Genomic DNA, 14374 nt, shown 5'->3' with positions numbered 1-14374 from the left:
TGGAGAAAACACTGATTATATGTGGCACAAATACAATTGTAATCGTTCGCGATCCATCATTCAAGCACTGGATATCTGTGCACAAGTTTCTCAGAGCAGTGTTTAAAGTCTAACGACCTTCATCTGCTTTGGTAAGGACCTCATCAGAAGAGCTGGTGGGGATGTTCACTCCTGAGGGCACAACATTTAGTTGAATTCTCAACTCCTCAGAAACAGTCCGCATGTACAACTAGCAAGAGCAACACAACATTCAGGCATGGTTAATTAGCAGTAATTGAAGTGTTGGGCAATGACGATCTGCATTAAGACATGGCCTGACCAACTTCATTTGGCATTCAAGACATTACTAATGCCAAAATCCTCACCTTCCAAATCAGAGAGATCACTGTTAAAGTGAAACTCAACTGTGACAGCAGATGTATACTGTGGCCACAAAAGCCAGAAGCTGGGTATGTTTCTGCAAGTGATTCACTTCCCAACTCTCCAAGCCTTTCCACCATCACCAAGCACGTCATATTTACCCTGGATAATGATAGTTATAACACCTCAAGAAACTCAGCTTTATCGAGGTCCAGGCTGCCATGTCTACTGGTTGCAAAATGCACTGAAAATACTTCCCATGGTTACTTTCATACCATCTCCTAAACACGCAACTTCTGCTGCAATTAACTTGGAGAATCAAGCCCTTCTCCAGGAACCTAAACATATGATCAGGGCTTCAAAATCATACTGGTGATATTACAATGAGATAATGCCAATTCTCTCACATGAATAGAGTAGATCTCATGACATTTTTCAAAGACGAGGAGAAATTTCTGTAGAAACAAAATTGAAACAAATATCATTACCTGGTTGTTAGCTTCTCAGAGCTTGTAAAACCTTGTTGCAATCAAATAGGCTGTACATTTTCCACATTACAATGATGGTTGTACTAGAATGAACAGTATTTCTTTGGTTATAAATAACTGAATGCCCAGAGGTCATGAAAGACATTATACAAAAGCAAGACTTATTTCACTTCAGTACAAAAGTTACGCTTTCCTTAAAGAGAAATTGTTAAAAGAAATACACAAGAGTGTGAAGTTTCTACATCATATTCAATCTCATTGCGGAGCTTAGATAAAATTAAATTAAACTTTGTGGGATAGCAAAGGGTAAGTGTGTGTGGTCACAACCACATTGAAGAAGAAGCACACGTAATCTTTAACACTGGTTGAAATGGACAGTTGCCTCCAGCAGTCCTTGGTCAAAAACATCAAGCATTCAGCAATTTTCTTTACATCGTGTCCAGAATCTTAGCCACATGGGCACCCACAATCCAGCATTAATCATCAGTTCTTGTAGCAATGAAAACTGAACCGTAGCCTGAACCAAGACTTGCTCCAGCTCTTTCAGCCATGACTTAAAATAGTGCATGTTCCATTACAGAAGAACAAAAATACCATGGTGTTGCTCAATGGGTTTCTGGGCTCGAGTCCTGTGCACCAAGGGCAAATCATAGCTGTAAAGGTAAATCAGTGAGCTGGGGAATGACAATCTCTAGTGGGATATTAAGATCTGAAATGATCCTGCTTTTGGAGGGATGTACATGCTCCCACACACACATACTCCTGGGTGAGAATGTGCCAGTATATCAGTAGCATCATAAAAGATTATCAGAGTACAAATCCATGCTTAACCCCACCTTGCAGGAGGCCCACTTCACAACAATTCCAATTCTTTCATTCACAATGGACGACATTGTTTAATTTTACTGATTTATGGGAAAATTTACAATCAGACAAATAGCGACATCAGTACATCATTCAAGAGGGTGAATGATGTCAAGGCGCCAGGCCCTGGCAGGGTACTGAAAATCTGTGCCAACCTGAAGTGTTCACAGAGATTTTCAACCTCTATTGTGGCACTCAGAGGTTCCCATCTGCTTCAAAAGGGGATCAATCCTCCTGGTACCCAAGAAGAGTATTGTGGGCTGCCACAACATCTACTGTCTAGCACTAACTTCTACTGTGATGAAATACTTTGAGAGGCTGGTCATGGCTAGAATTAACACATTCCCAAGTCAAGATTTGGATCCACTGCAATTCACCTATCGTTACAATCACTCCACAGCAGAAGCAATATCTCTGGCTCTCCACTCAGCTCTGGATCACCTCGAAAACAGCAATTCGTACATATGGCAGCTCTTCATCGACTATAGCTCAGCCTTCAATACCATTATTACCTGAGTGCTGATCAAGAAGCTACAAACTCTAGGCCTCTGTACCCTACTCTGCAAATGGGCCCTTGACTTACTCATTGGAAGACCACAGTCAGTACGAATTGGAAACAACATCTCCTCCTCACTAATCATCAAAACAGGTGCACCCCAAAGACGCGAGCTTCGCCCACTGCTCTACTCATTATACACCCATGACTGTGTGGCCAGGTGCATTCCAATACCATCTACAAGTTTGCTGATGACACCACAGTTGTCAGCAGAATCACAAATGGCAATGAGGAACCGTACAGGAGGAAGATCGATCAGCTCGTTGAATGGTGCCACAACAACCTTGCGCTCAACATTAGCAAAATCAAGGAAATGATTGTGGACTTCAGGAGGAAGTCAGGGGAACATGGCCCAGTCCTCATCAAGGACTCAATAGTGGAGAGGGTCAAGAACTTCAAATTCCTGGATGTCAACCTCTCCAAGGATCTGTCCTGGAGCCTCCATGTTGATGCAATCACAAAGAAGGCTTGCCAGCGGCTATACTTTGTGAGGTGTCTGAAGTGGTTTGGTATGTCACCAAAAGATTCTCGTAAACCTCTACAGGTGTACCATGGAGAGCATTCTGGCTGGCTGCATCACTGTCTGGTAAAGTTGCACCAACTCTCAGGACAAGAATAAATTCCAGAGGGTTGTTAATTCAGCCTGTGACATCATAGACACCAGGCTTCATTCCATCAAGGAAATCTACATGAGTCGGTATCTTAAAAAATCAGCCTCTATCCTCAAAGACCCCCACCACCTAGGCCATGCCCTCTTCACTCTGCTACCATCAGGCAAAAGGTACAGGAGCTAAAAGACAAGTGCTCAATGGCACAAGGACAGCTTCTTCCCCGCTGCCACCAGGTTCCTGAATAATCAGTGAACCAGACACTGCCTTACTTTTCGCCCACTGTTATTGTTATTATTTTATTTTTATAGTAAGATGGTTATAATATGTATGTTTACCCTATGAAACTGCTGCAAAACAACGAATTTCATGACTTGTTCAGGACAGTAAATCCTGATTCTGAGATTTTAAACCATCCTAACAGAGCACAGATGCACTATGATTATAACCACAGTACACTTGACTCTCTACCATCTTTAGCACATGATTCCACCTAGATTCTGCTGTTATGAGATTGTAAATTAAGCAGAAACTTGGAATTTAGCTTGTGTTAACTATGGAGAGTATACAATGTGTCACTGAACACTGTAGATGCATCATTATGTCACTTTTTCGGCCCATGCAAGACTTTTTCAGATTATTTCAATTAATTCCTGATTTCTCACAAAGAACTATCCTCTCAAGCCATCGGAACTGTAAATGCAATTGGCTCCAACTGATATCCTGACTGTATTCAACAATTTAGTGTCCATTCAAAATTGTGATACTTGCGAAATGATTTGAATGGAAAGCTAAACATTGTTCTCCTTGAAGGAGAGAAGGCTGAAAAATGATTTAACAATGTGAACCAAAGTCAGTAGGGTGCATAAAGACTAATATTCCCATTTGCAGAAGGATTGAAAATGAAAAAATACACATTTGAAGTGATTGAAAAAATAATCAGGGGAGTCAACAAGAGCATAATAGGGCTAAATTCCTTCCTTCTGTAAGGACAGACTGAAACAAAACTACAGGATTATACCAACTCCTTTTATCACAAAGTTTCATTGAACAAAGAATCATGGTGTAGCAGAGTCGGTCCCAAACTTACTTTCATTGTTTTTTTTTTGCTAAAATTTGTTCAACTACGTCTTGTTTACAATGTATTTCTGCTCTTGAATAATTGGCTTCAATAACTATATTTTGTGCGATTAAGGCGTTTCCAGTATTACTGTGTTTTATCCTTTGGATACGTTATTTAGCAGAAACAAATACAAGATACTGCAATCCAAAAACCTTGGAAGATTCATTAAGTGGGGGCAATGATTCAAAATGTTACTATCATCTTATTTTACAATTTGATTACAACCATGTTACGTGCCAATACTCATATTACACAAGTTTCAAATATTTCTGAAATCTTTATAAATTCTCAGTGCTGGCGTTGCAGAGTAATCCCTGTGATCAAGACAGATAGCTGAGAAATTGCCCTTGGATAGTTTGGGCCGTGGACTGGTACTACATGTGTAATAATGCATCCAAGTGAAGGTGATAAAAGTTAAAGTGAAGCGAGTTGCTTGCAACCAGACATGGAATTGGAAGCAGTGAAATACATTCTTGGGTCAGAGTGTGCTGGGTGATCTACTGATCTCATTTAACGCACCGCTAATAAAGGTGTGGAGGACTGTATGCCAAAGAGGACAATCCAGGTGTTCCCAACCATAAACCACAGCTGAACTGTGAGGTCCGCTCACGACTGGAATCAAAGTCAGAGGCATTCAAGTCCTATGTGGAATCCAGGCATGATCTCCAGAGGGCCATCAAATAAACCAAAACAAGCGAATCCCAGATGAATCTCAGGGATACCAAGCGACTGTGGCAGGGCATGCATGCTGTCAAGGCTACAAAGTGAAGCCAGGTGAAATAGCTAACAACACCACATCGTTCCCAGACAAGCATTCAAACAGGAGGCCAATAAGCCAACAACAATGTCCACAACAACCTCGAGTGCATGTGCACTCACAGACACCACCACAGATGTCACTTTGGCCTTCCCAAGAGTGAACGCACAGAGAGTGACTGCCCCAGTCAAAGTTCTTGGACATCTCGAGAACCTTTGCAGACCAGCAGGGGGAATGCTGACAGACATTTTCAACCTCTCCCAACTACAGGCAGAAATTACCACCTGCTTTAAAAAGGGCACAATTATCAGGGTGCTGAAAAAAATTATTAATAAAGGGTCTTAATGACTAATGCCCAGTAGCTTTTCCATCCATGGTCAAGAAGTACTTTGAGAGGCCGGTCATGGCTCACATTCAACTCCAGTCTCCCAGCAGTCTTGATTCAGTTTACACATTTACCATTGCAACAGGTCCAGGACAGATGCTTTTCTGGTTCTTCACTCAGAACTTCTAGTCTATAAAAATACCTTTGTCAGATGACTATTCAATGAATAAGCTCTCCTTTCAACACCATAGTCCCCAATAAACTCTTCCCCCAAACTCCAGGATCTTGGGTTTCAGCACATGTCTGCAAATGGATGCTGGACTTCCAGTCCTGGAGAATGCAATCTGTGAGAACTGGTAACACCACCTCCACAATCATCCACAGCACTGCAGAGCCGATTCTCAGCATCCTACCATGTTCTCTGCATAACTATGACTGTGGACCAAACAACACTCCAACTCCATCCACAAATTCACAGATAACACCACCGTTGTTGGCTAGATCTCAAACAATGATGAGACAGAATATAGAAAGGAGATAGACTGGTGACAGTGCCAGGACAATATTGTAACCTTTCCTTTTATTTTGCATGACAAAACAGCAAGTCCTAGTCATCCAGAAGAGAGCGAAGCTCATTCCTTTGCATGCATTAACGGTGCTGAGGTAGAGATGATGGACAGGTTTGAGTTCTTAGGCACAACTATCTCCAATAACCTATCCTGGTCCTACCATGTTGACACAATGGCCAAGAAAACAAAAACACCAATGTTTCCAATTCCTCAGAAGCAATTTGGCATGTCACCTGAATCCCTCAATAACTTCTACAGGGGCACCAAACAGTGACCTATCAAGGTGCACCACAGGGTACAGGAACAGATGCACCCAACAACAAAAGAAAAAGCAGAGGGTTTTAAATGCAGCTCAAGTCATCATCATACTTCTCCATCAACTCTATCTCCAGTTCTCACTGCCTCGGGAATGCATCCAATATATTAAAGGGTTCATCCTATTCCATCCATCAGGAAGAAGATTCACAAGTGCAAAAATCAGGCAGTACCAGATTCAAAGACTGTTTCTTTCCTGCTTCAATCAGATACCTGAACGAACCTCATAAGTAAAATAATGATGCCCTTGTTCAGTTCTAACTCATCTCTCTCTGTGACTCTGCACTTTGTACTGTTTTATTTTCTGCACTTATGAATGGGTTGACTTCCTGAACAGCACAAAACAAACCTTTTCACTGTATTGTACCTCATTACATGCACAAATAAATTTGAACTTTTCCAACAGGCGTGAAGCCTTTGAGAATGCAAGTGAGAGAAAATCTACATGGGAGTACATGCCTGGGAAAGAGAGATTGATTGCTTCGCCCTCTTATTCCAAGGATCACTACAGACTCTATTTCTGCACAAGAAACTAAACTGTGGCATCCTGAAATGAAGAACATGATGCTGAAGGAGAAAATGTGGTGGTGAGGTGACAGCAGTCAGAGCCTGAAGCACCAGCAAAAACTACCATGCAGTGGGGTGGAGGGAAGCAAAGAAGGGCACGAGCAAACCATTATATACACTTGCATTGGCCCATCATCATTATAGCGATCTTCACTATAAACCAATCAGTGGCTGTGATCTCGGCGACTGATATATTATGCAATGAACAGTGAGTAGAGAATAGCATACAAAAGAGGACATATTAAAAGAAAGATAACTGATGCTCAAACAAACAAAAAACACCTCAAACTCAGTATGATTTTTTCATTCCAGTAAACTAGGTATAGCAGCATCAGGCCAACAAATAACCTGACACAACAGCAGATGATGAAACAAGAACAGTGCAAGGGACCAACTTGTTTGTTTGCAGCTGTGTACCCATTCGCATTATCTAGGAGCATCAACTATAACCTCAGCTACTCGAGCAAACCCCTTGCACCTCAAATTGAAAGGAAAATAAACTCTTGGTTGATATTCCCTCACCCCTACAAGCACGCTGACTTCATCCCTCCAATGAAATACATGGAAGCCAATAAGCGTAGATGGCCAAGGCCAAATATCTAATGCCAACCTTAAAAGTGCATTCCTTTACTTCTACCATCTTTGCTACTAATTACAACTCATCAGTATCATGTTACAACTGTACAAGATGGTGGTGAGACTATATGTGAGATATTGTGTGCAGTCTTGCTCATTCAACTATAGGAAGGATATCATTATGCTGGAAAGAATGCAGACAAGCTTCACAAAAATGTTATGGGAACGAGTCACTTTGAATTATAAGGAGAGACTGTATAGGCTTGGACTTCCTGCCCAGATTGTTGAAGGCAAAGGAGTGGCCTTTTTGCAGTTTATAAAATGATGAGGGGCAGAGATAAGGTCTTTTTCTTGAGAATCTAAAACCAGAGTGCGTAGATTTAAGGTGAAAGGAGAATTTCTTTAAAAAAAAAGGATCCTAAGGGAGCACCTTCTCCACAGTGGGTGGTGGGGAGAACAAGCTGCCAGAGGAAGTGACAGAGATGGGACAATGTTAACATTTAATAGGCATTGGAACAGGTACATGAATAGAAGGGGTTCACAGGGAAATGGGCTGAATGCAAGCAAATGGGACTAGATGGTCCAGCGTGGACACGTTGGGCCAAAAGGTCTGTTTTTAGGCTGTTGAACCTTAAGCACATTCACTTCTGACATTTTTTACTTTTGAACATTCTCCAAATGTGCAGAAATGTTCATCCTCAAGTCACTTGTTTTTATGTTTATAATTCACATGAAAATTTCCGGAACTCAGTCCAACATGTTATTATGGATGACAGGATTTTTTTTAATTCAAAGAAAACATAATTTTAAACATATCTACCTGCAATGTCATAGAAGAATATGCTGTTTTACATCTTGAATAGCAAATAGTTATTTGGCCTTGATATGAAGAGTATCACACGATCACAGCTCCATCTCGTGCAGATTGACCAGTTGACCAAGTCATGTAAAAAAGACCATGATTATTTTGCAATTACAGATAACTGTGATTAACTGTGAGCCTTTGTAAAGCCATGTTGACTTTGGAAGAGGTTGCAATATGCTTTGCAGATTCCATTACACAGCACTATATTACGCAAGTTGGTCAACGCTTGGTTAAAATTTACTGTGCAGCTGACAGTAGGGGTTGCTAAATTTGAAGGTGTAAGGAGTAATCACATTCACTCCTTTCCGCGCCCAACAAGCTGAAGTCTATCAGTGCCGAAAAAGCCTCATGTGCAAGCTCTGAGGAGCAGCAACTTTAAAATAAATATTTCCCATGAAATCAAGAAATGTTAATGATGTGTTGAGTATGGATCCACCTTTAACAGATCCTCATGAACTCCATGGTTTAGTTTTTTTCATAAATTCCTGGCAGCCAAAATATTGATGTTCAAAATGCCAAAAACATCATTTCAAAAATGATATGCAGCAAAAAGAAATAACGTCTCACTCATCAATAACAGACGGCTGTTGATCAACATAAAAGTCACAAAGTGCCAATGCGTGATGAAATCTTATTGCCAAGATTGAAGACCTGAAATGTTTTTTAAAAATGTGTGGGTTATTCTGATGAGAGTGCTTTAATACATTTTCCAGGTAGAGTTCTGCATAGCTCATGAAGTAAAGCATCAAGAACGATCTTGCATCTGTATTTAGGGAAGGAGTCATTAAAAGAGGCAAAGCAAAGATCAGATGAGGTGGCGCACAGTACATTTTTAAAAATTTAAATGACTTCAGTATAATGCCACCACCCCAAAATAAATCAGTATAATAGATTACAGTACACATTTCCGTCGTGACACCCTCCAACCCATGGACTTCTCCAGTTTCTGTTGCCCCCAACCGGTCTTTCCCCTTCCTCCATCCCTCTTTCTGTCTCTTTCCTATTTCCTTCCGTCCAGTGCTACCCCCTCTCCCGATCAATTCTCACCTTTCCTCTCCTGTCCTCCTATCCATGTCCGATTATCGCCTTTCCTCTGTTGACCTGTGCTCCTCCCCTTGCCCTTTGTCTCCTTCTCTTCCCGCCTTTTTTGTTCAGACGCCTGCCTGCTCTTTGCCCACACCCTGTAGTGTTCAGGCCGGAAACATTTACCTCCTCCGGACGCTGCGAGACTGACCGAATTCCTCCAGCAATTTTGTGTTTTTAACTACATCACAGTGTCTGCAGACTTTCGTGTTTCCGAAAACACATTTAACAAACTTTTATCCCGTCAATTTATAATGAATGATTTATACCTACTAAGTTAAATAATATTTAATGAATGGTTAAAAAAAATGCTGGGCAAAAGCAGCAGGCTCCGCAGCTTTCAGTTCGAATTCCATACGGAATATTTTGGAGGATCAAGAACCCAGAAACCAAGGAGAGACCTGGCTTGAGAAAGTAGAATTTTCCAACCCACAAATATCCAGTGTACTTTTCACGGAAGATCATTCGAGAGTTGTTTTGGCAAGTTTCAATGATCAACAGAAGTTAAGAATTCAGAACTTCTCTTTTGACTCTTTGATTCAGGCCACTTTCAAAATATTTTTAAATCCGTTTCCGCAACCTTCAACAACTTTCCCTTTCACAGCTACTCTTGGCCTTTTAATGACTTTTCACGCATATCTGTTCACGTATGTATTCATCCAAAAAGGATGATTAAGAAAACGCGTCTTTAAATACGCGGCTACTTTGACGTATCATTCACCATTTCTCAACGTACTGTATGTAACACCTATTCTCATATCGGCAACTCCCTGGCGTCGTTGATACCTGCATCAACAGCCAAACAAGTAATGTTCATTTCGTTGCCGCCTTCCACTTCCGCCATTCGCCACGGAAACCTACACAAAAATCAGATTTCAATTCGATCCCTTGGAAACATTCAATGCCGCTCGAAGCTTCAGGACGAATCTCACCCTGTTTCAGCACCCCCGTTGATGAACAGCGGGCCATTCATTGAAGCTCAATCAATCGTTCAGACTGCAGCGTTAAAACTGGAACTCAGATACTTATGCCACCACAACCGCGGAAGTTACTCATGCACTACGTTACGAGAATTATTTCTTCACTCCCCCTCTTCCCTGAAATAAACTTTGGAAATTGAAGCATCCCGGAATCCAACCCCACAGCCAATTATTGAAAAACATGCCCTGAAAGCCACCAATATGAAAGCAATTTAACGTGATAGGATACATAAAGAACAGACGAAAGCGACACAAAATCTCTCTGCCTTTCACCGCTGTGCCATGCGATAAATATCTCCACCGGTAAATGAGCACCACCGGCAAATTACCAACAATACTTCACCCTCCACCTCCTTGCTGTGCTCACCTTTCCCACTCGTTATCGATCCCTCACTCTAGGCCTGAATGTATCTACACTGACAGCAACCTTAACTCATAACTCCCAAAGTAAACCATTTTCCCCATGGATCAGCTCCTCTCCCTGCTTCGATACACCTGCAACTCTGCTACAACAACCACCTCCCCCTCCCCCCCCCCCCACCCATGCACCTTCACTGCTTCAGGTTTGCCCTCTTTACAATCCAATCCGTGCCCACTCCCACTGACCCAGGCCTGCCCTCACCCCAACCCCTGTCCACCTCAATGATCAGGCCTGACTTCACTCCAACCCCTGCCCGCCCTCACTGACCCGGCCCTGTCCTCACCAACCTGGCCTGTCCTCACCCCAACCCCTGCCCACCCTCACTGACCCGGGCCTGTCCTTACCCCGAACTCTGTCCATTCCACTGACCTGGCCCTGTCCTCACCATGAACTCTGTCCACTCCACTGACCCAGCCCTGGCCTCACCCCAAACCCTGTCCACTCCACTGACACGGCCCTGTCCTCACCAACCCCTGCCCACCCTCACTGACCCAGCACTGTCCTCCCCCCGAACCCTGCCAACTCCACTGATCCAGCCCTGTCCTCACCCCAACCCTTGTCCACTCCACTGACCCAGTCCTCACCCCGAACCCTGTCCATTCCACTGACCCGGCCCTGTCCTCACCCTGAACACTGTCCACTCCACTGACTCGGCCCTGTCCTCACCCCAAACCCTGTCCATTCCACTAATCCGGCCCTGTCCTCACCCCAAACCCTGTCCACTCCACTGACCCGGCCCTGTCCTCACTCCAACCCTGTCCTCACCCCGAACCCTGTCCACTCCACTGACCCAGCCCTGTCATCACCCCAACCCCTGTCTACTCCACTGACCCAGCCCTGTCCTCACCCCAACCCTTGTCCACTCCACTAACCCAGTCCTCAGCCCGAACCCTGTCCACTCCACTGACCCGGCCCTGTCCTCACTCCAACCCTGTCCACTCCACTGACCCGGCCCCGTCATCACCCCAACCCCTGTCCACTCCACTGACCCAGCCCTGTCCTCACCCCAACCCTTGTCCACTCCACTGACCCAGTCCTCACCCCGAACCCTGTCCACTCCACTGACCCAGCCCTGTCCTCACTCCAACCCTTGTCCACTCCACTGACCCAGCCCTGTCCTCACCCCAACCCTTGTCCACTCTACTGACCCAGCCCTGTCCTCACCCCAACCACTGTCCACTCCACTGACCCAGCCCTGTCCTCACCCCAACCCTTGTCCACTCCACTGACCCAGCCCTGTCCTCACCCCAACCCTTGTCCACTCCACTGACCCGGCCCTGTCCTCACTCCAACCCTTGTCCACTCCACTGACCCGGCCCTGTCCTCACTCCAACCCTTGTCCACTCCACTGACCCGGCCCTGTCCTCACCCCAAACCCTGTCCACTCCACTAGCACACGATTTGCCCTGACATCAGCCCCCGCACCCCAACCAACCTGTCCGATACACGGAGCTGAACCGCCGCCGCCAGGCCACATCAAGCCGCGACAAGGACCAGGCAACAGCGCCGAGGCCCAGCCGCCGGCCCGAACCACGGAGCGCGGACTCGGCAGGTCTGACTGGCGGCTGTCAGCCGACCCGACTGCCGGGGAGCCCGGACGGACGGACGGAGAGGCCTCCGGCAGAGGCGCAGGGAGCCGCTCGCCTACCTGTCAGCACCCCGACTCGGACCTGGTGGTCGTGGTTGGTCAGAAGCAGCCCCTCGGTCGCCATGTTCGCGAGTGCGGGCTCCGCCGAAATGCGGCGAGCGGCGACAGCCGAGCACGCGGGCCAGGCGGCGACAGCCGAGCGCCGAGCACATCGAGCTGAGCTGCCGGAACCAGGCGCCGCCGGCAACACCCCCACACGCTGCGCGCGCCGGCACCCACCGGGCATGCGCCGGCACCCACCACCCGTCTACCCGGTAACCGTCGGCGCCCAGCACCCATCTACCCAGTAACTGCTACCGCCCACCAGAGTAACTGCCAGCGCCCACCACCCATCTTCCCAATAACCCCGCTACCCATCACCCATCTACCCTATAATGGCCAGAACCTCTCAACTATCTATGCAGTAACTGCTGGCACTCATCACCCATCTACCCAGTAACCGCAGGCACCCACCACCCATCTACCGCAGGCATCCATCAGCACATCCACCTCCCACTGGCACATCCTCCTCCTATACTGGCACCCATCCTCTTTCTCTCTTTGCTTACTGGCCCCCATCCCCACACCCTCCACCCAGTGGCATCCACAGACCCACCGACCAGTCCCCAGCAGCCACCCTAAGTGCTCTGCCCACTGGCACCCAGCCACCTGCCCAGTGAGCTTCCACAGCCACCCCAACACCAGGGGATAGACTTCCCACAAACGCAAAGCTGCCCACCCATTCTCTGCTGGCAGTACCTCACACCCATCAGGTACTGACATGCAGTCACCCATTGGTTCCTACCCATTCACTCGGAGTTGGCAACCAGGAATCTCTAAATGGAAGTTAACACATAACCCCCACCCCGCACCAAGGAGTTGGTTTTAGACATACACCACAGTAACAGGCCATTCTGACCCATGAGCCTGTGCCCCTCAAATACTCCAATTAACCTACAACCACAGTATATGCAATACTTTCTATTACTCTGTTGTTACATTCATTCTATAATTTGCTATTTAGCACCGTTGCCATTAATGTAGCTCCTGTTAGCTATTCCCCTCCATTCTTGTGGATCTTCCTTTCGATCTCAGCCCCTCAATGCCCAGTAGCAGAAGGATTCTTGACTGTGATCCCACCAAGCCCTCACATTGTCTGCACCAAGTCTCATTGAGTCCCTCAGCATGTATTCCTGCAACCTGGAATGTGCCAATTGGTAGCATTCCCTCACTGACATCTTGGTGTGCTGAAAGACCAACACATTTCAGACAGACCAAATGGTGTCTTTCACCTTGATGATCTTCCAGCAGCACTGGATATCTGTCCCTGTGTGTGACCCCGGAAGAGTCCATAAATCTCTGATTTAGATTCAAGAGAAAGCAATCTTAAATCTAAATTAGAGTCCTCTGTCACCCTACTGTTGGGGATGAACCTGGTCAAGTATCTTCCATCCTTTTCCACATGCTGCTAGCAAATCTGCATTCTTCAAAGAGGTGGGTGACTGTCTCCACTCCTCAGCAGTCATCTCGAGGATAATGTGCATTGTGGGGTGATGTTTCTGTTGAACAGGAAGGATTTGACTGGATGGCTCCTCTCACTTCCAAGCACTGGTGATGAGGCATTCTACCAGGTCTGCTCAGGGAACTACCCCACAGTATTCATCAAGTCCTTGTCCATCAGTGTCTGCAGAATAAAAACGCACTGGAGGAATTCAATCGGTCTTTTCAGCGTCCATAGGAGACAAAGATATATTGTTGACGTTTCAGGCCTGAACCCTTCTTAAAAAATAAGTAGAATGAACCAGAAGCAGAAAGTTTCAGAATTCAGACAATGCTGGCTGGGGTGGGGGGGTGGGTGGAATCCAGACAAACCAAAGGTGTTAATTGAATATGATAAGGGACCAGGTAAGAATTTATCATGTTTGTGCAAAACGAGATGGAAGGTCAAGATAGTGATACTGAAAGGTGACAGGAAAGAAATGGGGGGGGGGGGGGGGGTGGGTTTAACGAAAGCCAGAGAGTCAATATTAATGGCATTCAGTTGGAGGGTGCCCGGTCAGATCGATATTAATGCCTCTGGTTGGAGGGTGCCCTGTCAGAATGCCTACAGAATGTTCTGTGCTGCCCACTGCCCCATGGTCGTGGTCAAAGGTATTTGACTGGAGAAACATTTCCAAAAGGATAGGCATTATGGCAAAGTCCATCTGACTTGGACATTGTGCAGCACCAGGGCTAGGCTCATCCTTTGCAACACCTGAGACAGGTAGAACCTCAGCACATAGCAGCACAT

General features: G+C 45.6%; 1 protein-coding gene across 4 annotated transcripts in view; it reads right to left on the bottom strand.

The window, feature by feature from the left end:
* LOC138753865 (gephyrin) overlaps positions 1 to 12264 on the bottom strand; it is a 549882-nt gene extending 537618 nt beyond the window's left edge. For 3 of the 4 annotated variants that reach the window (XM_069917383.1, XM_069917389.1, XM_069917386.1), the window contains exon 1: positions 12106 to 12264. In XM_069917383.1, coding sequence (XP_069773484.1) covers positions 12106 to 12169 — 64 coding nt within the window. In that variant the 5' untranslated portion in view covers positions 12170 to 12264. The remainder of the gene's footprint in view (positions 1 to 12105) is intronic. The other variant, XM_069917388.1, reaches the window with a different exon arrangement.
* Between the last annotated feature and the right edge of the window lie 2110 nt (positions 12265 to 14374).

This window comes from Narcine bancroftii, chromosome 2 (assembly GCF_036971445.1).
Source record: "Narcine bancroftii isolate sNarBan1 chromosome 2, sNarBan1.hap1, whole genome shotgun sequence".
Lineage (NCBI taxonomy): Eukaryota > Metazoa > Chordata > Chondrichthyes > Torpediniformes > Narcinidae > Narcine > Narcine bancroftii.
The sequence above is the reverse complement of the archived record's forward strand: the minus strand, read 5'-3'. Positions and strand labels throughout refer to the sequence as shown.